Consider the following 27,338-nt stretch of genomic DNA (forward strand, 5'->3'; position numbering starts at 1 on the left):
GTTCTGAGATAAGTCAAACTTGTGCTCAACCTCAGCACGAGGCGACTCGAGACAAACCAACTTGAAAGACGAACCAGTAGCTACCTAGAACACAGGCGGTCAAGGTATTGTCACCTCCCGTTTGCTCTCTGTTCCAGTACTTCGTTACTCCCTTCATTACTCCCACTGTGATTCACTGCTTGAAACAAAGCTCCAAAGACCAGGGACGAGTTTCAGGTGCAGACGCGGCAGCAGAAGCACTATGGTTCCACCTGCCCGATTTTATTGGCAACAAGGGCACTGTAACTGCAAAGAGAAGGGAGCCCAGGGGCTCCTCTCACACCAAGGTCCTTCTTCAGAGTTGAGCCAGGGAGGGGAGGGTGACAACCCCTTTTCAGGCAGGGTCACACGATCACCCTCAGCAGGACCTCCCCAAAAGGCCGTGTTCCTTTAGCTTAGCACTTGGCACTTAAGGAAAAGACACCAATGAAGGCAGCACCGGGAAAACAAGCCGAGACTTATCAGGATACCCACTCAGCCAGCTGCTTTAGTGCTTCCTCATCGTCATCTGCTTCGGGAGCTTCGGGGACAAGGACATCCAGAGAAAGAAAGAAAAGGGTTAGGGCCGTAGCAACTGCCAACAATCCCCTGCTAGAACCCTGAGTCTGCTGAATTTTCTCTCCCCAGCAAAGAACCTAAAGGTGCGGTCCTTCTGCTTGCTGGACTGCTGCTAATTCCCAGAGCACCCCTGAACGAATTAGGAAAATGTGCTTCTCTCTCTCTCTCTCTCCCAGCACTTGCAGCCTTACACCAGGGTACCCAGCTTGCTGAGTGAGGCCCAAGCTGGACTTTAGTCTTCATTCCTGTTCAGCCAAGTGCCCTCACGCAGTCAGCAACCTGTGCAACTGTAGCAGCAGCCCTCTCTGCCTGGTTCCTTTGAAGCAGGATGTAAGAGGAATAATCTTTCCCTGTATCTACCCCACCTCCTCAAGTCCTGAACACAATAGAACAGCCCTGAGTACCTGGTCCTGCAGGCAGATGTGTAGACGGTACACTGGGCAGTTCAATGGGGGGTTCTTCCTCCTTGTCACCCACAGTTAACAAGTCCCGCGCCAATTCCTCTTGCTCCAGCTCCTCTAGCTCCTCCAACAGTTCATCCTGGATATGGAACAACAAAACCGTGAAGAGGAAGAAACGAGGGGCGCCTGGGTGGCACAGGTGGTTAAGCATGCGACTCTTGGTTTCAGCTCAGATTGTGATCTCAGGGTTGTGAGATCGAGCCCCATGTCGGGCTCCGAGATCAGCACAGAGTCCGCTTAGGACTCTTTTCTCCCTTTGCCCCTCCCCTCCCGTGATCTCATGCTGTAATTAATTAATCAATCAATTAATCTTAAAAAAAAAAAGATGAAGAAAGGGAACTTCTACTTCCAAAAACATACCACTTTTGGAGTCCTTTTCCTCCCCCAAACTTGCCCCATGATTCTCTTGGGCATTCCTTCTGGCTGGTCTCCCGCTTTCTCCTATATCCCTGACCCCTCACTCGCAGTCACCTCATCCACAACATCTCCGAAGCCCACAGGCCGAGAAATGGCATCTGAGATCTGCTGGGCCACCTCCTGTTGTTCTGTAATGTCAGCCATCAGTTCATCCACCTTGTCAATGTCCCTGAGAACAAGACACACAGCCAAGAAATCAGGCAACGACCCTTCTGGTTCTCCCGTCTTGCATGAATGAAGCCCCTCCTGTCTCTGGCCTCAGGCTGATAAATCCATGGCGATCGGGTAGAAGAGACCCCTGGGAAATTGACAGAGGCAAGGCTGGCCTGATAATTGGCAAGAAGCCACCCCGGGGAGGACAGGCTGCACTCCCCTCTCTGAAGGGTCTTTAAAAATTAGAAAAATCCTCTTTCCTCCCTATAATGCTTTAGCCAGCAAAGAGATCTTACAGGAAGCAAGGAGGCTGACAGGGGTCTAGCTGCCACAGGCATCTATACTAGAAATTCACATTCTGAGAGGTTTTAGGATTCAAAGTACAATACCAAGCTACTTTCCCCAGTGCCTGGGCCCCCTGCTCCCCTCCCCCCGTACCCACATGTCCTGGTAGGCCTTCTTCATGCCTTGGGCAGCAAGCTCCATGGTACGAAGCACTTCTGCATTGGTGGTGGCATTCTCAATGGCCTCACGCTGAAACTCCAGGGTGGACAATGTCCCATCGGTTTGTGCCAACTGTTGTTCCAATCTTTTCTTCCTCCGCAAAGCCTGTAGGGCAGCTGACCCAGCACACACCCTGAACGTCAGAGCCAGAAGCCCTTGCTTCCCACCTGGGTCCGCCCTACTGGCACCTCTCCCCCATTACCTCTCTTATTCTTGATCCCATGCTTCTTGGCCGTTTGTAGCTCCTGTTGAATCTTCTGCTCCAGAAACTCCTGTTTCTTGATCAGTATCTTCTCTGTCTCCTTCAGCTTCTGTATTGCCTCTTCAGGGGTTGGCCCCTTCTCCTTCTTCCCTGGAGTCCAATCAAGCAGGCCCATATTGTGTGAAGGAAAAACGTCCGCCACCAGTCACTGAGTGCGTAGTGCGTGCTAGGCACTTGACTGCGTTATTGTTAATCCCCAAATGACTCTCTACAACGAATGTACTATCTTCCCTTTACAAATATGAAAACAGGCACAAAGACGTTAAACTGTTCTGGTTTAAAATCACAACTAGTAAGAACTGAGGAGGAGTTGAAATGTGGCAGTATGATTTCCAAATCCAGTATTGTTTTGCTATTCCAAGGTGCCTTTCAAGTCATTTCCAAGCCTTTTTTTTTTTCCTTTAAATAATACTTTGTTTTTCAGAGCATTTTTAGGTTCACACGGGAAGGTACCGACTTCCCATACACCCCCTGCCCTCACACATGCACAGCCGCCCCATTATCACATCCCCACCAGAGTTTGGTCACTCTTTATAATCACTGTTCCACTTGCTGTCCTAGGAGACGCCCAAGGTCCTGATTCCACAGGATCAAACTGAATGAAGTACAGGGGCTAGAGGAAAAAAATCTGATCTCAATTTTCCCCTTCATCTTCTGCACTTCTAACAGTTATTAAAAAAAAAAAAAAAAAAAAAAAAAAAAAAAGATGTCCCTTGCCTGCTTAGAATCCTTCCACGCTCTACTGCCTACAGGAGAAAATCCAAAACTTGAACGAGACCTGCAAGGCCCTTCTTGACCTGGCCTTTGTTTGCCCCTCCGCGCCCCACGCTGCTTCTGTGCGGGCCTGGAGGGCAGGAACACCTCCGTCCCCGAGTCGCTACACGACACTGGATACGCCAGTTTTTGCCGGTCCTCCCCCACCAGACAGGAGCTTTACGTAGGCAATCTTTCCTCAGCCCCTCAGATCCCCTCCTGGCCAGCTTAAAGGAAGCACCAGCGTTTCGGAAAGGACTAGAGGGTGCCAGGCGGAAACTCGCCCCCCCCCCCCCCGCCTGCACAGCGGGGACCCTGCACTCACGCCCCCGCCAGCCCCCAGCCCTTCCCTCCGCGGCGGGGGACGCAGGGCAGCCGGAGCCGGGCTCCCTGACAAGGCGGGGCCCCCTGGCACGTGAGGAGGCCTCGCGGCGCCGCGCACGCGGCTTTCGGGGCGGCCCGGGGCCACGGCCTCCCCGCACCCCCCAGCAGCCCGCACCTCCCGCCGGCGCGCCTCGCCGGGCTCACCCCTCCCGAAGAGTCTGCCGAGACCACTCATCGCCGCCCCGGCCGCTCCCGCCTCCGCCCCACGGCGTCCGCGACTTCCGCCTCGCTCGGGGAGGGTGCGGCCTCGGCGCCCCGAGAGCGGCCTCCGCCAATCCTTCTTCGGGGCGCCGCGGCGACATCATCAGCTGGAGCCGACGAGGCCGCTTCTGCCACGTGACCCGAGCCACCAGCCCCCCCACCCACTTGCTCCACTTAAAGCGGCCGCTTCATTTTTGGCTACAAAAAGGCCGCCGCACCCCCCACCCCCAAACAGAGTTTGTTTTCCTGGAAGGGAGCGTGCAGGGTCGTGCGTCCCACGGCTTGGGGCCAGTGGGACAGTTCTTCAGGCCCTTGACAGAGCTCAGGAAACGGGGGTGCGGATACGGCGAGCACAAGGGGGTCAGAGTCGGGTGTGCCACAAGTTTCTCTGGGCCAACCTGATGAAGTCTAATGCCGCGCTCTGCTCTCCGCAGTGGCTCTGCTCTCGGCACCGCCGGGTAGCCCAGGCCGGCTACAACGCTGGGAGAAGAGAAACAAGCCGGAAGAGCTCTCCTGTCACACACAGACACACTTTAATAATTTACACATACACCTGAAAATGCCGTCCTGGTTTCCTTTCAGTTTTATGCCTCCAGTGAGGCTCAGCCACAGGACTGGACCTCAGGGCCTAGCTTGGGCCTTTGCAAATGTCTCTAGTCCTTCACTTAGGGTTTGAAGACTCATTCCATTCTGGACGTGAATGCAGGTAACTCCTAGAAAGAAAAGAAGGCACATTTCATCAAGTCTGTTGTGCTTCTCATCTTTTTTGGGTGTCACCCAAAATATCGTCATGCAAACTACCCGGCCTGTACATACCTACCTAACCCCTCATAGGAACCCTTTCTCCTCCTTCCCCAAATGGCTAATCTCACCACTCAGTACCCAGCTTGCAGACGTCTACGATATTCCGCTTCTCGTCATCAAAGAAGATCATCTGGGAGAAGACAACTCCAGTCTTCTGCTGCAACCTGTGCCAGGAGGGACAGGGAGGGGCCGCGCTGGCTTCTTGCCTCCTTCAGCCTCTGTCTCCCTGCTTCTACCCTTATCTCCGCCTACCTTTCAAAGTGGGTGACCTTGCTGCCTGGATAGATTTCCCGATGAACAAAGTATCTGTCAAGGTCAAAGAGCTCCAAAAGCTGGTTAGCCCCTTCGATCTCCCCTGTCCTGCAAAAAGGTGTCACAGATGGGATCTAGAGGGCCAGAGCTGCAAGCCAAGTTATATTTAACCATTTTTCCAGGATAGGTAGGCATCCTGCATCCTCGGTCCTCATTCCACTCCCTATCCTTCCCGTCTGACACGGGCGGCGCTGAGCCAACGTTTAATAAATTAAAGCACAGGAGAGGGTACAATGACAAAGGTATGCAAATACACGCAAATCGGCCCGCGGAGGTTTTTAGAGCCAAGGGGTTCCGCGAGCCTTCGCCTGCATGCGTCTCTCAGCATGAGACTGGCAGCATTTTCCAGACGCTCTCCTTACCGTGAAGCGGCCGCCACCGGCACGTTGAGGTCCTGCAAGCGCTGCAGGACGTCGGGCACCTCCGGGTACAGTCGGACGGCCTGGCCTCGCCGATCCCGGACGGCCCCATCGCTGCGAGGCGAGAGCGGGCTCAGCGGCTGCCCGCCCCGCCCGGCGCCCGCCTCCCCAGCGCCGCCTCACCTGCTCCGGTGGAACGGGGGGTCGACGTGCGTGTCCACCCAGAACGGCCAGAGCGTGTAATCTGCGGGAGGACGGAGGAAGGGCTCAGGCTCGGAGCGCGCAGGCCTGGGGAGCGGCCGCCGGGGTCTGGAAAAGGAGGGCGCCCTGCGAAGCTCCCCAGGGCCGTCCCTCACCCAGATCGAAGACCGCCAGCTTCGGGAGCCGCGCCATGGCGGGCGCCGGCCGGCTGCGCGCTCCTAGGCGAGGCGACGCTTCCCTCGCCGCTGCAAGCCGCCCCACCTGCCTTAGAGAAACGGCGACTAGAGCGTCGCCGCGCCGGCTGCGGCCGTCGGCCGGGAGACCGTGCACGAGCGCCTCCTGATGGTGGAGCGGGGGAAGGACTGCAGTAAAGTGCCAGCGCGCCCGCCGAGGGGACCCCAGTGGTGCGGCCCCTCCCAGGCACCTTCTTCCCTTGCTCCTGCACTCCACCCCGCCTGGCCGGAGTGGTCTAGACTAGAGAAGCCAGAGAAGGGAGCCCTTTCGTGGGGCACCGCTCTCATTTGATCTTACCAGCTGAGACCTAAGTGATCCACAGCCTGTCACTCCTCGCTCAGCCTTTCTCCAAATCCGCCTCTCTGTAAGTACGGGACCCAGAGCCCTGAGCAGCATTTTAGCCACAATGTAGTGTCCGTAAAGCCCGGAGGTCTTGCCTGAACCAGGCCCAAATGTCCAGTAGCGCTACAATGGGAGGGAATTCACGGTCCTGGTTTCTACCATCCACGTCAGTAATATACTGGTAAATGTGTAATAACCAGTTTGGGGGGAGGGACTGATTTGCCGCTTGAGGCCAATTTCAAGCTACCAGCATGAAATCACCTATGGCGTTGGGAAGAGATGCCAATAATTAGATTTCCTGAGCTGGTAAGAACTGGCTCCGCGCCACCTAGAGTAGACCTTCCCAGAGTCTGATAATCACCCACCCCAAGGGCACATTCCCTCCCGTTGTCTTACTTCTTCAGGGTGTAAATGAGTGTGTACTGGGTCCATTTCAATTTCAGTCACATTTGTGCAATACAAGAAAGATTCCAGGAGGTCAGGAGATATTTTATTGACAACTAGGGACATGGCCATAAGAGAGGGAAGCACACAGGACTGCAAACTAAAACCCAATAGCCAGCAAGGGCCCTTTGGGCCAGGAACCCTGCATCCTGGGGTCCTCACGGTCTCCCACCAAACAAGACTGGGCATCCAGGAGAGGGGGCAGTGGCTCTGGCGTCCCACAGAGTGAGAGGATATACGATGCCTCATTACGAGCGACAGGGTAAGGAGGTAAAATGGAGGAAGGGTCCATCACTGCCTAAGACCACCTCCTCCTCTCAGAGCCAACACGAGGTGGAGGACTGAACCACCTAGGATCTTATAATCAGCTGCTGTCTTCTCATCATTCCTGCAGGAAAAGAAGGCAAAAAAATACCTTACTTAGAAATACCATCTAGAACAGGATTCTTACACTGGGTTTCTTGAGTCTTTTTCCTGGTCTATGAACTCAGATGAGAAAAAAATTACATCTTTATTTTTACTAACCCTTAACTGAAATTTTATATTTCTTTTAATTTTGAACACAAGCAAAAAACCCGCAGTGGTATTAGCAACATGGGTAACCTGTTAACAACAGAAATGGGATATTTTCATATCATAGTACAACTGTTTGCAAGTATTTTGGAAATATTTCAAAATTATGATCTAAATGATCTAAAAAGATCTACCATTAGATCTTACCATATTAATAAACCACATATATTATATTGTAACTTTATTTTTAGTATTTTGAGAATTGTATCTCAATACAGTTTCTTTTGTAAATCTATGTATTTTATGTCTGCAAAAATCTTATTCTGAGAAGGAATTCACAGTCTTCACCAAATCAAAGGATCCAGTATTTGCTCCCTCAACCTCACGTTAAGATTACCACACCTCATATTCATGTCAAACTCACATCTGTTTTCCACTGTAGATGAGCCGCTGCTGCTGTGGGGGGATGCCCTCTTTCTCCTCCACGCGCTCCTTGATTCGCTCCACCTTTAAGGGTACAAGTAGTCAGGGACTGCTAAGGGGTAGAACCATGGAAGTGGAAAGAACAAGAGCTATGCAGATAGCATGAGAATGAAAAGGGCTATGTTCATCAACATATCCAAACAAATGTCCATGTAGGGAGACAGGCATGAAGTACTGGCCATACATTACCTTGTCTGTGGGCTCAATGTCAATCTCAATCTCCTTTCCGGTCAGCGTCTGAAACAGGCAAGGGTTTCATGAGTCCTGCAGCCTAATATACAATTTGTCTTCTAGGTAAAACACCCTGTCCTGGTTTCTGGGGATCTATAACTTCCAAGAGAAGCTCATTCTCAGCAAAGCTGGTTTGAAGAATCAGAAGGCTTTGACCCAAACCTGTATTTATCAAACACTTCTAGGCTGTAGACAGCTTTGATAGGGCAAGATGCTACCAACCATTTGACCCTCTTAATCCTACAGGCCATTTTACCCCCATCTTCCCACCCCCACCCCATTAGAATCCATGAGAATACTGACATTCCTTTGGGTGAGACAGCAATAAGAGATGTCCTAAGGAAAGTATGCCTTTGAATCAGGATGCCCTTGTTTCCTGTATCAAAGCTAGAAATTGACTTTCATATAATTCAAAGAATTCTCAAGGACACGAGAGAGAACCTCTGACCAGCTCTCTTAACAAAGATTTTATTTATTTATTTGAGAGCGAGAGTGAGAGAGAGAGAACACAAGTAGGGGGAGGGACAGAGAGAGGGAGAAGGAGACTCTCCGCTGAGTGGGGAGCCTGATGTGAGTGAGGCTCGATCCCAGGATCCTGGGGTCATGACTTGAGTCGAAGTCAGACACTTCACTGACTAAGCCACCCAGGCGCCCCCAGCTTTTTAAGTAACACTAAACTTCAACATTTCTATTCTCTTTCTCCAGACTTCTAGCTAATAAGTACTGAAGTGCAGCTCTAGTCTTGACTTCTTCCACAGGCTAAGGGCTGCTGGTAATACATACAAAATTTACACTGAATTAACACTTACAAATGTTGTGCTTCATCTAATCTAATCTCCCATTCATCCTTGCTCTTAAAGCTCTATCTGTACCAGTCTACAGTAATCTAGACCACAAATAAACCAAGCAGAGTCTGATTTAAGAGCATTGCCTTGTTTCTCCTGTTTTCCTTATTGCCATACCCTGCCCCACTCTTTCCCAAATGTTCAAGGACTTCTTACAATTGATGACTGGTCCCCAGTGCACTTTAATACTTATTGCTAGTTGCTTAAAGTGTCAAACTCTCTAATTTACACTCTGACTCCCTAAAAACCAGAAATTCATCTTCCTAATCTAAGCACAAAGCACAGTTTGACATATAAGCAGTCAATGAGTATTTGTGAAAAGGCTTAATACACCAGTGATTATGTCATGATCATAGCCAACATTTAAGGAACACTTTCCAACGGTCGGAAACTCCACTGAGTGCATCAATACATTTAATCCTTGTAAGTATTCATGAGATATATACTATTACTATCACCATTTTGTAGAAGAGGAAAATGGGGCTTGGATAGGTTAAAAAGCATACCTATCAAGTCAAAAGGAGAATATAGACCCAAACACAGACTCTCTGACTCCAGAGCCTGAGCCTAAAAAAAAAAAAAGCTCTGTACTCAGGATTGCCTGAGTCTCAGTGGTCTGGTATTGGGACCCAAGGTATGCTCCTGTGATGGGTTCACAAAATAACACGGTTTCTACTTACAGTATTCACATACACCAACGTGATGACAGTACTTAGGACCTAATTTCTCAACCATGAGAATCAGTTCAGTACTAAGAATATTTTTTAAGGGGCGCCTGGGTGGCACAGCGGTTAAGCGTCTACCTTCGGCTCAGGGCGTGATCCTGGCGTTATGGGATCGAGCCCCACATCAGGCTCTTCCGCTATGAGCCTGCTTCTTCCTCTCCCACTCCCCCTGCTTGTGTTCCCTCTCTCGCTGGCTGTCTCTCTCTCTGTCAAATAAATAAATAAAATCTTTAAAAAAAAAAAAAAAGAATATTTTTTAAAAGTGCAAGAGTAACTCCTTTAGATTCACCTGTTTGGGGGCAAAAGAATAAATTACAACAGTGATTCTCAAGATTCTACCCCAATCCAAGCCGGTCTGTGTGAAAACTTATGGTAAAATGGGAATAATAATGACAACAGTGAGATTTTCATAACTAAATATATTCAGGGGTGCCTGGGCAGCTCAGTCGGTTAAACTTCTGACTCTTGCTTTCAGTTCATGTCAAGATCTCAGGGTCGTGAGGTTGAGGCCCGAGTCAGGCTCTGCACTCAGCAGAGTCCCCTTGAGATTCTCTCTCAGACTCTGCCCCTCCCTGCTCTCTCTAAAATAAATACATAAACTCTTTTAAAAATTAATTAAATAAAAAAACGTTTGAAAATATCCTTTTATGAAAAGACAGAAACAATATATGGTGGGGTTTTTTAAAGCCCTTTCCTGACAAAATGAAAAGTCTGCAATTGTGTCATCCATAAATTATTTTACTTTATTATCTTAATACTGTAAATGCAAAGATTCTTCAAGCAGATAATCCATTTCTAGATTAATTAACTTCAAGGAAAAACTTGAAACTTGAGCACATATTCCAAGAGGAATGTGATTACTAAACAGAACAGCCTTACTGTTACTAGGAACAGCCTACTACCTATTAATAAAACTATTAAACTATGGTTACATCCACAGAATGATGTACTTATTATGCAACAGTTTACATACTAACATGGGAAGATCTAAAGAATGTATAATTAGGTATCATTTTCCATATGTAGCTATATACATATATATACACACACACACACACACAGAAGAAAGAATTAAAAGCACACATATCTCCTGTAACAGTCATTATCTTTGAGGAGAGTAGGACTGATTGAGGGGAGGGTTTAATCAAGGGTAATTCTCCCTTTATCTGCACTATTAAAATTTCTAGTAAAAATATACTCTATCACACGAGTAATAATAAACAAATATTCACTCTGACTTAATAAAAAAATTTTTAAAGAGTAAAAAGGACCCTATGAGGGGTGCCTGGGTGGCTCAGTCGGTTAAATGTCTGCCTTCGGCTCAGGTCATGGTCCCAGGGTCCTGCGATGGAGCCCTGCTTCCATTGGGCTCCCTGCTCAGCGAGGAGTCTGCTTCTGCTTCTCTCTCCCCCCTGCCTCTCCTCCTGCTCATGCTCTCTCTCTCTCTAATAAATAAAATCTTAAAAAAAGAAAACTAAAAGGATCCTAAGAGAACTGCTCTCCCAAGGGTAAGATGCTTGGACCTAATGTCATTCAAAAAAAAAAAAAAAAAAAACTACTGGTTTGTAAAATTTAAAACTCTGAGACTGGTCCTTTGTTTTTGACTGTAGAAGCCTATGAATATATCCAGAGAATAGTCTGGCAAAGTGGTGTCCCAGTAACAACACTTCTGGGGGGATAATCATGACTATGTTAAAAAATATATCTATGACAATGGTCATTATAGTCTTTTGGTACGGAAAAATTACAAACAATCTAAATGTCAAACAACTGAGGGTGAAATCATGCCACAAACACAGAGGAAAAATTATATAGTCCCCAAATAATGTGTGGAATCATGGTGTAATTCCAATTTTGTTAAAAAAAAAAAAACCACATACGTGTATTTATATGCTTTCAAAAAAGTTTGGAAGGATATATTCACGAACGTTTTTACCTCGAGTTGTGAGATTATGGATGCTCTTAATTATATCATTTGTGCTTTTCTGTATTTTTCATTTTTTTTAATACCATGGATACATTGTAATGAGAAAACCATTATTTTTATTTTTATTTTTTTTTTTAAAGATTTTATTTATTTATTCGACAGAGATAGAGACAGCCAGTGAGAGAGGGAACACAAGCAGGGGGAGCGGGAGAGGAAGAAGCAGGCTCACAGCGGAGGAGCCTGACGTGGGGCTCGATCCCATAACGCCGGGATCACGCCCTGAGCCGAAGGCAGACGCCCAACCGCTGTGCCACCCAGGCGCCCCTATTTTTATTTTTAAAAGAGTTTATTTATTTATTCGACAGAGATAGAGACAGCCAGCGAGAGAGGGAACACAAGCAGGGGGAGTGGGAGAGGAAGAAGCAGGCTCCCAGCGGAGGAGCCTGATGTGGGGCTCGATCCCAGAACGCCGGGATCACGCCCTGAGCCGAAGGCAGACGCTTAACCGCTGTGCCACCCAGGCGCCCCTAAAACAATGTTCTTGATGAGAGTATAAGGAAATGATTCTGTAAAGCAGCACTGTCCGACACAGACATAAATGTGATGCAAGCCATATATACAATTTAAAATATACCAGCAGTCACATTTTTAAAGGTGAAATTAATTTCAATATTCTTAAACCCAATATATTCAAAATATTATCGCTTCAATGTATGATCAATATAAAAAGTAATATATTTTACATTCTTTTGTTCTACCCAAATGTTCAAAATCCTGTGTGTGTGTTTCATACTTATAGCACATCTCAATTAAGGTGGTAAATTTTCATCTGAAATACTTGATCTGTGTTTAAATTTCATAATCTACAGTTGAAAAAGTAGATTTTCATACATAACTTGTTCCAAGCATACTTAAAAGTTTTCCACTGACTGAATAAAGTCTCAGGCTTTATATTTAAGTAAAATTAAATACAAATAAAATAGGTAACTGATAATTTTTAATTTCTCAGTCTCCCTAGCCACATCAAGTGTTCAATAGCTCACGTGGCTAACAGCTACTGTTCAAGCATTCCAGCTAATATACGAAGCAACGAGCAACGATAAAATTAGATATCCCCATTTTGTAACCTCCAATGAAATAACCGATCTAGGCGATGACTAACATCACAGAAAGCAAAACTAGCTGACAGAATTACATACCATACCATCACCTATGAATTATTCTCACAAGAACACATACAAAAGAGTAATCAAGCCTCTAGATCTGATCTTATTACCAGTCAACAGGAAATACTGCGGAAAGGGGAATATATTAAAAGGAGCGCCTGGGTGGCTCAGTCCATTACGCATCTGACTATTGATTTCAGCTCAGGTCAGGTTCTCAGGGTCAGAGATTGAGCCCCACTTCAGGTCCCTGCTCAGCAGGGAGTAGGCTTGGGATTGCTCTCTTTCCCTCTGCCCCTCCCGCCACTCTCGAGGGCTATCTGTTTCTAAAATAAATAAATCTTTTTAAAAAAAACCAAAAAACCCCCCAAAAAGTCAACATGGGGATGTAATCAGCAAAATCCAAACTGTGGGAGACTCCATTGCACAACCAACCTAGTTTATTCAACGTGAAAAGGGGAAAAAGGGGGAATTACAGATTTTTAAAAGATGCTTATCATCCCTATTAACCAACTGCAACATACAGCTCTTAGCTGGACTCACATTCCAACTGTACGAAACAAATGAGAGAACGGGATACATTTGATGATAGTGAGAAGTCACTGTTAATTGTTTAGGTGTGATAATTACGTTAGAAAAATAAGAGTCCTTTTTTACAGATAAATACTGAAATACATACAAATAACGTATGCTATGCTATGTGGGATTTGCTTCTTCAGACATCAGGTAAGGAGAGCTGGTGAATATAATTAAGATTGGCCATGAGAGGATAGGTTTTGAAGCTGGATATGAGGCGCATTATATTCCTCTCTCTCCTGTTGAATATGTTTGAAATTGTCCACAATTAAAATTCAAAGTAATTGAACAATTTAAAAAGATATTCTTGATATAGCGTTTCTTCCCCCAAATCTGGTCACTGTGACCTAGGAATACATTCACTGCTGTTTAGCCAGTCAATGACGAAGCTGACTAAACCCAACATACTGCTTTAGGCACTGGAGGGGATATAAAAGAAATTAAGTGATCCAGCCCCTGCCAACAATCTTTTTCAAGGAGGATTTACAACCGAGAAACCATGAGACATACGATTAATAGAACAAAGCAATATAAAGGGAAATGCCATATTGAATATTACTATCCAAACACAGGGTATGATGACAAAGTGGTATGGTGGGTGAAAAGCACATCGATTTAAACCTGAATGAAATTAACACTTCACACCCAGTATAACAGCTAAAATAAAAATGATGGACATGACTAAAAGCTGGACAGAGCAGCTGGAATGCGTATTCATTGCAAACGGGAATGTAAAATGGTACAACCCCTTGGAGGACTGTTTGGCAGTTTGTTTTAAACTGACATATATTTACCACATGACCCAGTAATTCCATTAATAGATATTTATCAAAAGGAAATGAAAACAGATGTCTACAAAAAGATTTGTATAGGGCACCTGAGTGGCTCAGTGGGTTAAGCGTCTACCGTTGGCTCAGGTCATGATCCCAGGGTCCTGGAATCAAGCCCGCATCGGGCTCTCTGCTCAGGAGGGGAGTCTGCTTCTCTCTCTCCCTCTGCAGCTCTCCCTGCTCATTTCCCCCCAAATAAATAAATAATATCTAAAAAAAAAAAAAAAAGTTTGTATAACAATGTTCACAAAAGCCTTCTTCATAATAGTCAGAAACTGTAAACGACCCAAACGTCTCCATCAGCAGAATGGATAAACAACTTGTGATATAGTCGTCCGATGTAACACTACACAGTAATAAGAAGGAACTACACAGATATGACAACAAACACAATGCTGAGTGAAAGAAGTCAGACACAAAATTATATATTCTAGAACTCCATTTATATGAAATTCGAAAACAAGCAAAACTAACCCTTGGAATTTTCACAGGGTGGGTGGAAATGTTCTAGATCTTGATGCCAGATGTGGCGTCAGGGAGTACTATGATGAAAAGAAATTTAGGGGCGCCTGGGTGGCACAGCGGTTAAGCATCTGCCTTCGGCTCAGGGCGTGATCCCAGCGTTCTGGGATCGAGCCCCACATCAGGCTCCTCCGCTATGAGCCTGCTTCTTCCTCTCCCACTCCCCCTGCTTGTGTTCCCTCTCTCGCTGGCTGTGTCTATCTCTGTCAAATAAATAAAATCTTAAAAAAAAAAAAAAAAGAAATTTAAAGACCTGTACATTATGATATTTTGTATGCCATGTCTAAAGCTTAGACTCTAAACGTTAGAGGGGTAAATGGCAGGAAAACCTGATTGGAGGTATTACAGAGAAACAAAGACGTCAATTAATGAGACCCTAGACCAGAATAAGGGTAATGGGAATGGAAAGAAAATCAAGCAAAAAAAGAGGTTATCAAAGGAAAAATTAGGTTCAAAAGCGAACAATGACTGTAAAGAACTGGGTTCCAGACACTTGGTAGATTGACGGGATTAGTATATGAGATGAATATTGGGAAGACGGCCTAAGGCAGAAGATGATACATTTAATTTTAGAAAGATGGAGATGGGGCATCAAGAGAAGACTTAAATCAGGAGAGATTCTGTTGTAAAGGACTGCAGAAAGAGATATGGAAAAAGTCAGCTACATGGAGACGACAGCTGAAGAACTCACAAAGGAACCCTGCTAATAAAACCTATCATTTGTATACTAACGGAGGAGCGAACTGCTTTCGTATGTATTTAACGTAACAAAACAACGCAGCCTACATACAAGAGAACGATGAAGGATATAGAAACTTTTTTGCGGAGGCACAAAGGAAAGTATTTCAGTAAAGGAGACTGACAATTTTAGAGAAATATTGAACAAAAATGGATTCAAAGAGGTAAAATCTAGAACCTTGCTAGTCAGTATAGTCCCCAGGGAAGCAGCATCAGCCTCATCTGGGAGCATGTTAGAAATACAGAATCTCAGGTCTCATCCCAGACCCACCAAATGAGAATCAGCGTAACAAGATCCCCAGGTGATGCTTACGCACTTTCAAACTGAGAAACCCAACCAGAACACAGTTGTTGTTTTTTTTAAAACTGACGTCTCAACCCATCAGTGGGTTATGATATCCACTTAGAACAGAACTGGAAATATCAGAGCATATCACACATGGTAAGTTTTTGAACGGCACATGAGGTAAAATTTTTTAGAGTAGGTTGAGATTTTGTTTTAAGTTGACAAAACCCAGCGCCTGGGTGGCTCAGTCGGTTAAGTGTCGGCCTTTGGCTCAGGTCATGCATGATCCCAGGACTCTGGGATCAAGCCCGCATTGGGCTCCCTGCTCATCGGGGAGCCTGCTTCTCCCTTTCCCTCTGGCCCTCCCCCTGCTTGTGCTCTCGCTCTCTCAAATAAATAAATAAATAAATAAATAAATAAAATCTTAAATAAATAAAAGTTTACAAAACCCTGAACACAGTAGAGTAATAACCTCTTCTTTGACTAAGAGGATGTGAGAATCCATATCCAAAAGCATTCTAGTGTTTCTCAGACTTTGACAGTGACCCACACTAAAAAAAACATATGTACTAATAACACATACATGTGTTTAATACACATATAAAATGAAAACCAAAATTTCGTGAAACAATACTCTGATATTTCTATTTTCTTTCTTTTCATGTTGCTTGCGACCCAGTCAATTGATTTTACAATTAGTGACTCTTTTAGTCACTACTCAAAAGTTTGAAAAACCATGATTTTTAACATGCTCTTTGGCCTCAATCCTCAGCTAGAAGTGGTATGGAAAGACTGAAGAGGTTAAGAATGGCTGTTAAGCAGGATAAACACACTAAAGGGCTGATGAAATAACAGACTTACTCAGCAGTAAGAAAACTAATGTTGCACTGCGTCAGTTTTTAGCTTCTGTCTCTCCGTCCGAAGGTACGACAGAAGCAATAGCAGATTGGACTAATGAGGGCTGGGAACTAGTGAAGAACCACGGGAGAGATGGAGGTGAAGGAAACGCTGCTAGTACCAAGAACCAGGGCACGGATAACTAACCTGCCTCAGTCAAGGAAGTGAGGCTGGTCCAGGAGGCCCGGCTCAGAAAGGCAGGTGCTGACTGAACACACTCCCAGCTTTGGTTCCTGAAGGCCGGCTGAGATACCGCGCATCGGCGACAACCAGCCAACGTTTACAGTCTAGCTCCTGAGAGGCCCCCGGTTCCCCAGGCTAACGTTTTTGTGCTGTGCTTGGAAGCAGCTGCATTAGCAACTGGGAGAAGCAGGTAAGGAGGGCAATGCAGAATGGAGATTACTGCTTATTCCTAGAATCCGAAAGGGAGCCAAGCTGCTGCCCGGCCTTCTCTACGACCGCGGGGATTCGGGTACAGCGAGACCCGGGACAAAGGCGGCCTCCTTCTGGGTCACATAACAGTCCTGGCGAGAAAGCAGGACCCGCAGACGCCCAGGGGTCGTCTGGCGGGGCCCAGTTCCCAGCCCTCAAAGCCCTCTTGGGGCCCCCTACTTCCCATCACCCCTCGCGCGGAGCCCTGAGGCTGTCAGCACCCTCCAGGCTCGGGAAAGGCGTGGTTTTCCATCCCCAATTCTCCCGCAAGGCACAGCAGCCAGCCCAGTACCACAGCGTCTTGGCAAGGCTGGAGGTGCTCCCACCTTCACTTTAATTAGCATCTTCTTCCCAGTTTGGAGCTGCACACAGATAATTTGCTGCTTCTACCGCTGCGGTCGCCGCTGCCGCTCCCCAGCAGTCCGCTTGTGGGAGTCACTTCTGCTTCCGGGTCACTGCCTGGCTCCACCCCCCCCGCCTCCCCCCACCTTCTTTCCACCGGGTTCCCGAAAGGCTCAGGAATGCTCCCGCGTTTCGTTTTGGTGGCGTCGTAAATAAAAAGAAGGCGGAGGTTTAGTTACAGCGGAGATGACGCCTCTGCGAGTCTTAGAGTCCCTAGCGAACCGGGGCTTGGAAAGCGGGGTCCGAACTACTTCTCCCATCATGCCAGGGGACACCGCCGCGCGTTTCACCCTGGGAGTCGTAGTCTTCCGCCCCTGGGATCCAACGGCAACCTCGGTGTGTGAACTCTGTTACCCAGAAGGCCTCGCACGGCCGCGGCCGAAACTGGGATTCCCCTGTTTATCCTTTTCGCCCGCAATTGGCGGAATCTGTTGGTGTGGCCCGCAAGGGTCAGCGGGGCTGCACGAGGCTAGTTACTAAGCAAGGGCGACTGTGGTCAACTGCCACCTGGGCCACGGCGACAGGAAGTGAGTACCCCATTCCGGAAACTGTGCGAATCTCCCCCATTCCCACTCACCCCCAAATCAGCCACTTACCCCAAATTGCTCTTTGCAAGGGTGGGAGAAGGAAGAGTGGTGGGAGTAAGGAATGCATATTTTGGGGGTTATTCACGACTCCATTCCACTTCTTTTCCCCATCAAATAGTACCTGGGATGGAGATACTACGGTAATCGCAACCATAGAACGGGATCAGAGGTGACAGTTTTCAGGGACCATGCCTCAGCCAATGCCTCGACCTTCCGTAATTCAAGCAGGGAGAGAGATGAGCCATGCCGTTAGCTCTAACAGTGCACTAAGACCTAGGGTCTTGGTTCAGATTCCACCACCTGACTTTTCTTGCCTTCCAGTTCTTAGATTTGTTGCTACCCCAAGGTCCCCGCCATGCCTCACATCGACAGTGACATCAAACTGGACTTCAAGGATGTCTTGTTGAGGCCCAAACGCAGTACCCTCAAGTCTCGAAGTGAGGTGAGCCTGCTTTCCTAGTTGCACTTTCTTGACCCCAAGCTCCTGGTGGGCCAGGACTGAGAGTTCTGGTTCTTGTTCTCGTACAATACTCATTTATTTGATGAACGAAATGCTGTTTCCTGTTCATATCTCAGGTGGATCTCACAAGATCCTTTTCATTTCGGAACTCAAAGCAGATGTACACTGGCATCCCCATCATTGCTGCCAATATGGATACTGTGGGCACCTTTGAGATGGCCAAGGTTCTCTGTAAGGTAGGACTTCCCTTATGCAGGTTCCTCACTGGTGACCAGTTATATGGACTGACTGGAGGGGTAATCTGCATCCCCACCCCCCACCCTAGGTCAGGTGTCTGGCAAGTGACAGTCAGGATATTCCAATTTACTATTTTATCCCTTTTCTCTAATACTAATGCCCTTTATCTGATAAGTTCAAAGGCACATCTGAATTAATAAGATTCAAAGCTAAATTTTACCCCATCTTTCTGATATATAAACATAACTTTCCCTTTTCTCCTGTCCAGCAGTTTATACACCCTGCCAACTTTTCCCACCTCCCAAGTCATCCCCTCCAAATCACATTCATCCTGCCAGTTACGCCATTGTTCAGGACACTAAATATCCACTGTTTTAGTCCAGAAACTAAATATAGTTTGAGCGTTCAAAAATTCTTAGCTAGGGGCACCTGGGTGGCTCAGTCGTTAAGCGTCTGCCTTCAGCTCAGGGCGTGATCCCGGAGTTCTGGGATCGAGCCCCACGTCAGGCTCTTCCGCTGGGAGCCTGCTTCTTCCTCTCCCACTCCCCCTGCTTGTGTTCCCTCTCTCGCTGGCTGTCTCTCTCTCTGTCAAATAAATAAAATCTTAAAAAAAAAAAAAATTCTTAGCTAGAAGATCCTAGAGAAGCAGCAGCTTATTAATTTTCTTCCATGTCTGCTACCCTTTTTTATTTTTTTAATCTTCCTCTTCTTTAAGTCCTAGGTTTCTGGGAGTTTCTGGGATGTGTCCAAAATGGAATGTTATTTTTCTTATGCACAGGTTATTGTTCACTTTGAAAATAGAAGATGCTGCTCCTGTCAGTAATATTACCTGCCTCTATACTTGTAGCCGAGAAGGTAGATAGTTACTCTGGGCACTTAAAGAACATATGCATTCTTCTGGTTAATCCATGTAGCCCTGGTTGATGGATGCTGCTGCAGCTTGTGGCTCTGTTAGCCTTAAGGACTTCATCTCCCTTTCTCTCTTTTCGATCGCCGTAAGTCTTGGGGGGAATGTCTGTTGTCACTTCTTTGAGGTTGACAGTTACGCAGTTTTAGTACTTTCTTGCTATTGCCATTCACTAACTGCTTGGGAATCTTCTTGTTGTCCATCGTCCAGCTGCTCTGCCCATTAGAGCTGAGGAATAGTGAATCTGACTTCAGCATTAACAAATGTGCTGGAATACGTGGCCCTTGTGGAGACTGTCTTAATGCTTTGTGTTGAGACTGGCTTTTCAGTACTGCTGATGAGTGCCGAAGAAATCAGATTTTAGAGATGGAGCCAAGTTTCACAGTAGTAATAAGGTTGGATACAAGCATCTTTTTCTAGATGTCTAGCTTGGTATGTAATTGGATGTGCTCATCATGGCACTATACCAGTTATCTCCAAGGTCTACTGACCTCATGGAGTGATTTTTCTTTGTGTATCAGTACACCGATGGCAGAGTGTTGCTGAGAAAGTAGAACTCGACACCAGCTTTAGCTAGGTAGTGTTGATGAGTCATTATGGCCATAGCACTTCCTTACTGCTGGCTGATACATGACTTCCTTCAATTTCTTGTCACTTGCAAGATTTGGGCTGTCTCTGTCAACTGCTCTCTTGTTATTTGTATGTCTGCACTTTTGAAGCACACATTTTAAGGCCCTTTGGTGCCTGCCTGGCTCAGTCAGCGGAGCATGTGACTCTTGATCTTGGGGTTCTGAGTTCAAGCCCCACGTTGGGTGTAGAGATTACTTAAAAATACAATCTTCAAAAAATAAAATAAAATAAAAATAAGGCACAAGCACCAGCATTCACAGCGGTCTCTGAATGCCTTTCTCAAAGTACTGGGATATTGTTTTGCAATTTGTTGACCTAGGGAATACAAGTCTGATGAGTTCACAATGTCCTTGAACTTGGTTGACTGAAATAGATGGAATGAAATGGACTTTTTAGGTTGGGGTCTCCAAAATATTTGTCCTTTACTCCAGTGGAGATGGAGAAAGAATAGGGTAGCACCTTATTGGCTCCATTAAGCCTTTTGTGAACATTTAGACTCACTGAATCATTGCTGGTAAACGTTCCAGATGATATCCAAAAATAGGGGGAGGGGCTGAGTCAGTGCAGGCAGACACTGGCTCGGTCCAGCCTCTTCACGGCTCTTTCTTATCTGCTGCTTGTCCCACTGCACCAAAGGTGTCTTTGTCACCTTTTAAGTCAGAAGCCCTGTATGTGCTGATAGGTGAATTCTAAACCAGATGACTTCATACTTTGGTGGGAGTGTTGGACAAGCACTGGCTATGATAAAAAGCCCTACTGGTATTTGTAGGGAGAATAATGGTTAAACTAAAATCCCAGCTCAACCAGTGGTTTCTTCAAGTTGCTTTCCAAAGTTCAGTCCTTTTCTCCCTCAGATACGTTACCATAAATGTTTGTTTCTAGCAAAAGAGACGCTAGTAAAGTTCTCTCCTTTTTGATGGCTTTTTCTTCTCCCCAGTTCTCCCTCTTCACAGCTGTCCATAAACACTACAGCCTCCAGCAGTGGAAAGAGTTTGCTAGCCAGAATCCTGAGTGTCTTGAGGTAATGCTGATCCTCCCCTGATCCCTTCCTTATCCCAGGTTTCCAGGCATCTCTTTTTGGCTTCCTGGGGACCAACCCTCACCTTCCCAGCCCTGCTGGCTGCTCACTGGGTCATTCGTGACGTGCTAGTGGCCCTGTCTCTCTCATAGCATTTGGCTGCCAGCTCAGGCACAGGCTCTTCAGACTTTGAACAGCTGGAACAGATCCTGGAAGCTATTCCCCAGGTGAAATATATATGCCTGGATGTGGCAAATGGCTACTCGGAACACTTCGTTGAGTTTGTAAAGGATGTGCGGAAGCGCTTCCCCAAACACACCATTATGGTAGGTGTCCAGTACCCTGTCGTTGGTACGTTCCTCCTCCTTCCACTCTTTCCTGACACTCCATTTTGTTACATCAGTTTATTTCTCCTTTGCTGCATTATGATTTTCCTAGCCCACTGAATCATGTTACCAGGTGATACTCCACGGTTCCATGCTTAAAATGTTTGGATTGGTTAGCGCACTTACCTCTGTCCCTTGACGCATGCCTTGTCCATACCTATGGTAGAGATCCATCTGCCCACTGAAGTGGACATGCACTAGAATCGTATTAAAGCGGCCGCATGAAAGAGTTTTATTTTTTTACAAGCTTAGGGGAGTGATGACAAGGCCTCATTTTCTCCACAGCATCAAGGGGTCTCTCTGTATCGTCCACTGGAAGTAAATACAGCTGCGCAGACGGGTTAGGTTACCATGTCCTCCCTTTCCCTGAAGCCAGAGATGTTATGACACAATAGCTTAAGGACAGGATATGTTGGTTCTCTTGGCAAGGATGGGGAGATAAATCTGTAAATCAGCTCTGGCCTTGGTCCAGTTGGACCCCAGCTTTACCCTGGTGCAACAGTGATACTGGCCACTCACCCCCTTACCTCAGCTTGGGAAGTAGAGTCCTTTCCCAGTAGAGGGAACCTAGGTACCCTTCTTTGTAGTAATGGTGGAAGGTCGCAGTCCAGGCGTGCTGTGTATGAGTGCACGCAACCTCCTCTCGTTTCCGACCCTAAGAGTGCTGTGTTTTGATGCTCTGTCGCAGGCAGGGAATGTGGTAACAGGAGAGATGGTGGAGGAGCTGATCCTCTCTGGGGCTGACATCATCAAAGTGGGCATTGGACCAGGTGAGCGGCTTCACTGGGGGCCACGGGCTACCTCTCCAGTGGCAAATGCCTGTGGAGCACAGCACTGTTCTCATTACACTCTTCTCAGGCTCTGTGTGCACCACCCGGAAGAAAACTGGAGTGGGGTACCCACAGCTCAGTGCAGTGATGGAGTGTGCAGATGCTGCCCATGGCCTCAAAGGCCACATCATCTCGGTAAGGCCCAAGGGCAGGGTATAAGGCTGCCCGATATCTGTGTTTTCTGCGGGGTGTGGAGGCTGTGGTAGCAGTGGATCAGGACTCCGAGGTTCCTGTCAGCTTTGAGGTGGGCCGCAGGGACAGTGCTCACAGTCCTTGGGAAATCCATGTTTGCTCTTCATACTGCTCCTTACTTTGCAGGATGGAGGCTGCAGCTGTCCTGGGGATGTGGCCAAGGCTTTTGGTAAGGGTGTTGGGAGAGCACGGAGGGAGGGTCCTGTAGAAGAGGATAAGTCACCTCTGAGGGTCAAGGATCAGGCTTGGAAAGGCTGAGAAAGCCATTCAAATCCTTTCACAAGATGAACTAGGGACCCTGAAGCTGTGGTGTCACCTGGGGCGAGGCAGCAAGGGAAGACTGAGACTCTGCTATGGCCTGCCCAAGTGCAGGCCACGACCATCTGTAGTATCCCCGGACTGTTGGACTAAAGTTAGAGACTTTTGCCCTTGGGACACTTGGAGTAAGTCGTTAGGCTGGACACAGTGAAAAGAAATGACCAGAAGATGACAAAAGCAGCCAAAAAAAAAAAAAAAAGCAGAAGCCAGGCAGGGAATCTCCAGAGGCTCTTTTTAAATTCTTGGGGAAATCAGGCCAGTGAGGAGTAGAGGCCAGGGCAGAGCAGGCCTGTGTGGGTTGTGGGTCAGCTAGGGAGACAAAACCAGGAAGATGTTAGACTCATTATCAGGACTGAGAATTTGGCGTGAGTTGCTTCTGAAGGTGGGCATGTGGGCACCTGGGCCAGATGCAATTCTTTCCCCCCTTGTTGATGCTGGCAGGGGCAGGAGCTGACTTTGTGATGCTGGGTGGCATGCTGGCTGGGCACAGTGAGTCAGGTGGTGAACTCATCGAGAGGGATGGCAGGAAGTACAAGCTCTTCTACGGGATGAGTTCTGAAATGGCCATGAAGAAGTATGCCGGGGGCGTGGCTGACTACAGGTATGTGCAGAGGTCCAGGAGCCGAGGGTTCCTGGAAAGCCTGACTGAGTAGGGTGGTGGCAGAACTCCTGGCTGCTGGGAGATGCCTGGTACCGTTCTTGGAGGAAAAGTGGTGAACTGGGACTCAATGCCAGAGAGCAGGGGAGAGCCATCACTGGGCTTAAGAAATCCAAAAGGAAAAAGGTAAGAAAGTTTTTCCTCCTCGAAGGGCCTCAGAGGGAAAGACGGTGGAGGTGCCCTTTAAAGGGGATGTGGAACATACCATCCGAGACATCCTTGGAGGCATCCGCTCCACATGTACCTACGTGGGAGCAGCTAAACTGAAGGAGTTGAGCCGGAGAACCACCTTCATCCGGGTCACCCAGCAGGTGAATCCAATCTTCAGTGATGAGAGCTAGACCTGAGCAGCTCTGCCCTCTCAAGGCACTAGCAGCCGAGCACAGGGCCTCCCAAGTGGGCTCCTCACCCATCTCGGCTACTGTGGCCTTGTCTGACTCAGTCATTTCCTGTTGCCTCACTCCTGAGGGCACTGCAGGAATTCTGTACTCTGTACACACAAAATGCCCAGGGCACTCACAGGGGAGGAGGAAGCAAGGCAGGCAGGCTGAGGAAATGAAGTAAGACAGTCAAATGTGAATCTGGGGATCCAGCACCCTGGAGATTATTTAAAAGGAAAAGATGCTGATTCCTACCTAAGTGTGTAATGGCCTTGGTCTGGAAGAGTTTAGGCGCTTGAAATCATGTTTTGTTAATGAGCTTCATTAAATAGGATCTTTGAATACCTAAAAAGCCCAAAAGTGTTGACATACTTTAAATATCTCAATAAAGAGATCCCAATGACTTTGAAGAGATTCTGGATCTTTCCGCACAAGGCTGGCATCTGGGTTCGGCTCCAGGGCAAGTGGAAGTGGAGTTGACTCAGTAGAGTCAAGGACAGGAAGTACTTTTTCCACAAAGTATCTCCATTCCAGTGCCGCCACCCCCAGGTAACCTGACGCCATGGGAGTTTACAAAGTACATTCTGGTACCAGGAGACATAGATGTTTTTAGCATAGCAAAGGGAAATTTCCCTTCCAGGTTATCAACCCTTCTCGGCACATATGAACAGCATTTTCCAGGGGAGGTAAAGAGGCAAAGGGATTTCTCCAGCCCTGGTGAAGCCAGTTCTAAGGAGTGACGTACACTGACTTGACAGAAGCCTAATTCCCCTCCCTCACACCAAGACAGTGTTTTAACAAATCCAAATTTTAATTAACTAAGGATTACAAAGTAATTTTAGCAAGGCAGTCAGGTTATCCAAGCCTGGGCTTCCGCTTTATTCCCACTAAACTGTGTGTAGAGCTGAGAAAGGAGACAGGCAGAGAGCAGAGGGAATTCCAGCACTATCCTAAGGGTCTAGACCTGTCTCTACGGTCATGGAAGGGACAGACACAGCACTGGGGCCAGAAGTGGGGAGGAATTCATAGAAGGTGGGGATCAAGGTGTCAAACTTTGTCTTCTGATACTTTTCCAGAGACTCCTGTAGAGAAGGGAGCAGGGAGATGCTATCATCATCTCATTCCCTGAGCCCTCCATTATTTTGGGGCATGTGGGTTTCTCTTACTCTGCTCAGCCCCTTCCCCAGCTTTCTGTTTCTTCCTACTCACCCTTCCTTCCTTCTGGCCATTTTCTTCTTCATCAGAGTCCAAAACCAAGTCCCCTATGGTAATGACAGAGCTGCACAGAGATGGAGGACACACTGCAGGAAGGAAACCAGAGTCAAAGTACCCTTCTAGGGGAACAGGCCCTCAAGAGTCCCTGGGAGAGGAGGCTGTCTGACCCAGTCTAACTCAGGATACTTACATGGCTTCCTGGCCTTAGGAGGGGATAATGACAGTCTCAAGGGGTCCATGGGGCAAACTGAGCAATTCCTGCATTGGGAGCAAGCAAATAAGATAAGGTGAGGGGAAAGCAGGCAAAGAATGTGCCGCTGGTAGGGAGAAGCAACTGTTCCACTCACTCTTCTTGCTCCAAAGCAAACACGTCAACTGGGTTCTCCTTTGGAGCCCTTCCCCTCAGCACCTGGGATGGACTCTTCAACTTGCCAGTGGAAGCTACCCTCGTGCCCACAGCACCTGCTGGATCTGCCACGTCTGTCCCGTGTTCTTCCATATTCTCAGGCTCAGATATGACTTGGGTTGGTGACCCCAGGTTCCTAAAGGGGAACAGCATGACTGTGGGGCGCTCCTTATGGCCTCCCTTAGTGGATGCCCATCGGGACTGGATTCTTCGCCGGCCTAGAGGGGCCAGATTGAAGTGGTGGCCGGCTGTAGGTTCTGGGTGCTTCCTTGAGGCTGGTTCCTGAGGAAGGCAGGGGCCAGGCCTGGCTTTTGGCAAAGGATCATGAAGTGCTAGTTCTGGCTGCTGAGGAGCGTTCTGCTCCGCGGGCTCTGTCGTGCTCGCTGAGTCGGTAACGGAGCACTCTGAAAAAGAAAACGAAGCTCCTCAGAACAGACAGAAACACAACTCAGTCTGGTTTCTTATGGCTCAGATCCACGTAAACCCTTCCAACAGCCTATCTCGAAAGGTCTCAGGCCAAACAATCCACCCCCAAGTTCTAGTTCTCCCAGATGGTCCTCGTACCTGGAAGTGACCACCCCATGTCCACACCGTACTGGCTCAAGACAAAAGAAGAAGTGACAGAAACTCCAGGCTGCATCCAGCTCAGCACACCCTGAAGCTGTGGGCAGAGGGAGAGAGGCATGAAGCCCACAGTCCTTGACACAACCATCCCCCACTCTGCCCTGATTTTGTCCCAACACGACCTGCTCTATCTGTAGCGCAGGCAGGGCCTTTTCTAGCTGACACAAGTATTCAAAAAACAGCTTTTCCATGGCAGCCAGAAAGGGTTCCCCATACTCTCGTTCAAGTTCCTGCAGTGAGGAGAAAAGCAGGTCAGAAGAGGACTAGGGGAATTTTAGCCACATACTAGCTTCCAAACCAGCCAGTCTCACCTGCAGCCTGGAAGCCAAGTCCACTGGGGCCTCGGCTAGTTGTTTCACCTGTTGGCAGAAGGTCTCCTGTGCCTCCAAGATCTTCCTCAGATCCTGCTTTGTCTGTTGAGGGTAAGGAAAAGCAGACAATTTAGGGTCACCAGCATCCAGTGGCCGGAAGGAGAATCAACTTTGTGGCCCCCAGTGTTAACTGGGGTGTAGGGCCTGTTCCACGGATTACTCACAGCTTTGGGGTCCCGCACTATAGGTCCAGACTCTGGGAAATGGTGATGCAGGGCATTCAGAACCTGGGCCCACGGCCGATCCTGCAGGATCAACTCCACCACTACCTGTGAAGGGTACTAAACTCAGAATCTCCATTTCGGGGCAAGCTGCCCTTTTCCAAGGAGTCCCAACCCCAGGCGGTCGGCCCTCGGCAGGTCCCCTCGCATCCCTCCCCTTCCCCGTCTTCCAGCTCCTACTGGCTCCAGTACCTTGGCCTTTAGGCCCATACACAGGCGTTCGTGGTGGCGGTAGCGAACTAAACCAGGGGCAGCAGCGCGCAGTGATCGCAGAAACTCTAATACTCGCGGAAAATGCTCCACGCAGCGGTCCCGCACGACTCGCCAGCTGGCGGCGGCGGCGAAGCGCAGAGCCGCGGGACCGGCTGCCGGGGGTGTGGCCATGGCCGCGGGCTCCGCCCCGGGGGCAGGCCCTTTGGGTTCCTTCCTCCACCGCGAGGCTTCTCGACTCCTCCTAGGGGCGAAGCTTCCGGCGGCTCTCGGTGGCTGCGCTATTTCGGTCCGCGCCGGATACCGAGAGATGCGATCCCTTCCATAGGCCACCGGAATCCTGGCGGTCTTCAACTCGGGCTGGCACCTTAACGGAGAAGCTGGTCAGCTTCAATGGCACCAGGTTCTCTGTTTTCTACGCCGCCGCCCCCTCAAGCCCGAGGGCTACCCCGCTTCCGGCTCTGTGGCCAGTTTCCCTGCCCCGGAAAAGGGCGGTAATGGAGAGCCAATGGGCTACCAGGCAGGGAGACGTGACGTCGCGTCATAAGGCCACGCCCCCAGAGATCTGGCGCGTCTCCCGCCCCAGCTGCCTCCTCCCGGTAGCCCTTGGGCGGCGGGGACTGCCGCTCCAGGATCTCGTGGCCCCTGCCTTTCTTCGCGGAGCCTACAAAGTCGCGTACTTCTCTAAGG

At 48.1% G+C, this 27,338-nt stretch overlaps 5 protein-coding genes across 9 annotated transcripts; 1 reads left to right on the forward strand and 4 right to left on the reverse strand.

Moving 5' to 3' along the window:
- Positions 1–210: 210 nt before the first annotated feature.
- Positions 211–3,867, reverse strand: CHMP4A (charged multivesicular body protein 4A). Its single transcript, XM_045802667.2, has 6 exons — positions 3,676–3,867; positions 2,335–2,484; positions 2,071–2,248; positions 1,530–1,644; positions 1,002–1,137; positions 211–559 (listed from the first exon to the last, which is right to left on the reverse strand). The coding sequence occupies exons 1-6, from the start codon at positions 3,704–3,706 to the stop codon at positions 501–503; spliced, it is 669 nt and encodes a 222-aa protein (XP_045658623.1). The 5' UTR covers positions 3,707–3,867; the 3' UTR covers positions 211–500.
- Positions 3,868–4,243: 376 nt separating this feature from the next.
- MDP1 (magnesium dependent phosphatase 1) lies at positions 4,244–5,757 on the reverse strand. Of its 3 annotated transcripts, none has more exons than XM_045802668.2 (6): positions 5,564–5,757; positions 5,391–5,451; positions 5,211–5,321; positions 4,789–4,896; positions 4,615–4,700; positions 4,244–4,445 (listed from the first exon to the last, which is right to left on the reverse strand). In XM_045802668.2, exons 1-6 carry the CDS (start codon positions 5,598–5,600, stop codon positions 4,354–4,356), a joined length of 495 nt encoding a protein of 164 aa, XP_045658624.2. In that variant the 5' UTR covers positions 5,601–5,757; the 3' UTR covers positions 4,244–4,353. The 3 variants fall into 3 exon arrangements, with proteins under 3 accessions (XP_045658624.2, XP_045658625.2, XP_045658627.2); XM_045802669.2 differs by having other exon boundaries at positions 4,605–4,700; XM_045802671.2 differs by having other exon boundaries at positions 4,553–4,700.
- A 695-nt stretch (positions 5,758–6,452) lies between these two features.
- Positions 6,453–17,078, reverse strand: NEDD8 (NEDD8 ubiquitin like modifier). The gene is made up of 4 exons (XM_045802672.2): positions 16,923–17,078; positions 7,614–7,661; positions 7,366–7,448; positions 6,453–6,816 (listed from the first exon to the last, which is right to left on the reverse strand). The coding sequence occupies exons 1-4, from the start codon at positions 16,938–16,940 to the stop codon at positions 6,720–6,722; spliced, it is 246 nt and encodes an 81-aa protein (XP_045658628.1). The 5' UTR covers positions 16,941–17,078; the 3' UTR covers positions 6,453–6,719.
- A 235-nt stretch (positions 17,079–17,313) lies between these two features.
- GMPR2 (guanosine monophosphate reductase 2) lies at positions 17,314–24,004 on the forward strand. Of its 2 annotated transcripts, XM_045802665.2 has the most exons (10): positions 17,314–17,525; positions 17,907–18,027; positions 18,162–18,281; positions 20,757–20,840; positions 20,990–21,163; positions 21,912–21,993; positions 22,082–22,188; positions 22,372–22,414; positions 23,005–23,164; positions 23,373–24,004. In XM_045802665.2, exons 2-10 carry the CDS (start codon positions 17,941–17,943, stop codon positions 23,560–23,562), a joined length of 1,047 nt encoding a protein of 348 aa, XP_045658621.1. In that variant the 5' UTR covers positions 17,314–17,525; positions 17,907–17,940; the 3' UTR covers positions 23,563–24,004. The 2 variants fall into 2 exon arrangements, with proteins under 2 accessions (XP_045658621.1, XP_045658622.1); XM_045802666.2 differs by lacking the exons at positions 17,314–17,525; positions 17,907–18,027; positions 18,162–18,281 and adding an exon at positions 19,075–19,277.
- A 447-nt stretch (positions 24,005–24,451) lies between these two features.
- TINF2 (TERF1 interacting nuclear factor 2) lies at positions 24,452–27,125 on the reverse strand. 2 transcript variants are annotated; one of them, XM_045802664.2, is made up of 9 exons: positions 26,631–27,125; positions 26,382–26,486; positions 26,158–26,259; positions 25,969–26,076; positions 25,787–25,883; positions 25,164–25,626; positions 25,007–25,074; positions 24,811–24,902; positions 24,452–24,683 (listed from the first exon to the last, which is right to left on the reverse strand). In XM_045802664.2, the coding sequence occupies exons 1-9, from the start codon at positions 26,820–26,822 to the stop codon at positions 24,552–24,554; spliced, it is 1,359 nt and encodes a 452-aa protein (XP_045658620.2). In that variant the 5' UTR covers positions 26,823–27,125; the 3' UTR covers positions 24,452–24,551. The 2 variants fall into 2 exon arrangements, with proteins under 2 accessions (XP_045658620.2, XP_087715186.1); XM_087859060.1 differs by lacking the exons at positions 24,452–24,683; positions 24,811–24,902; positions 25,007–25,074 and having other exon boundaries at positions 25,160–25,626.
- Between the last annotated feature and the right edge of the window lie 213 nt (positions 27,126–27,338).

This window comes from Ursus americanus, chromosome 35, assembly GCF_024610735.1.
Source record: "Ursus americanus isolate L20-20 chromosome 35, mUrsAme1.1.p, whole genome shotgun sequence".
Classification (NCBI taxonomy): domain Eukaryota; kingdom Metazoa; phylum Chordata; class Mammalia; order Carnivora; family Ursidae; genus Ursus; species Ursus americanus.

Coding starts and splice junctions, on each gene's coding strand:
- CHMP4A (XM_045802667.2), bottom strand. CDS start 3,706: ATGAGTGGTCTCGGCAGACTCTTCGGGAGGG. Junction 2,249..2,334: donor TGGGATCAAGAATAAGAGAG/GTAATGGGGGAG, acceptor GTGCTGGGTCAG/CTGCCCTACAGGCTTTGCGG. Junction 1,138..1,529: donor TCGGAGATGTTGTGGATGAG/GTGACTGCGAGT, acceptor TTCCATATCCAG/GATGAACTGTTGGAGGAGCT.
- MDP1 (XM_045802668.2), bottom strand. CDS start 5,600: ATGGCGCGGCTCCCGAAGCTGGCGGTCTTCGATCTGG. Junction 5,452..5,563: donor GCTGGCGGTCTTCGATCTGG/GTGAGGGACGGC, acceptor GTCCTCCCGCAG/ATTACACGCTCTGGCCGTTC. Junction 4,701..4,788: donor AAGGTCACCCACTTTGAAAG/GTAGGCGGAGAT, acceptor CTCCTGGCACAG/GTTGCAGCAGAAGACTGGAG.
- NEDD8 (XM_045802672.2), bottom strand. Junction 7,449..7,613: donor ACATTGAGCCCACAGACAAG/GTAATGTATGGC, acceptor GTACCCTTAAAG/GTGGAGCGAATCAAGGAGCG. Junction 6,817..7,365: donor ATCTACAGTGGAAAACAGAT/GTGAGTTTGACA, acceptor CTTTTCCTGCAG/GAATGATGAGAAGACAGCAG.
- GMPR2 (XM_045802665.2), top strand. CDS start 17,941: ATGCCTCACATCGACAGTGACATCAAACTGGACTTCAAGGATGTCTTG. Junction 21,994..22,081: donor CAAAGTGGGCATTGGACCAG/GTGAGCGGCTTC, acceptor CACTCTTCTCAG/GCTCTGTGTGCACCACCCGG. Junction 22,189..22,371: donor TCAAAGGCCACATCATCTCG/GTAAGGCCCAAG, acceptor CTTACTTTGCAG/GATGGAGGCTGCAGCTGTCC.
- TINF2 (XM_045802664.2), bottom strand. CDS start 26,822: ATGGCCACACCCCCGGCAGCCGGTCCCGCGGCTCTGCGCTTCGCCGCC. Junction 25,075..25,163: donor TTTGCTTTGGAGCAAGAAGA/GTGAGTGGAACA, acceptor CTCCCAATGCAG/GAATTGCTCAGTTTGCCCCA. Junction 24,684..24,810: donor ATGGCCAGAAGGAAGGAAGG/GTGAGTAGGAAG, acceptor CCTTCTCTACAG/GAGTCTCTGGAAAAGTATCA.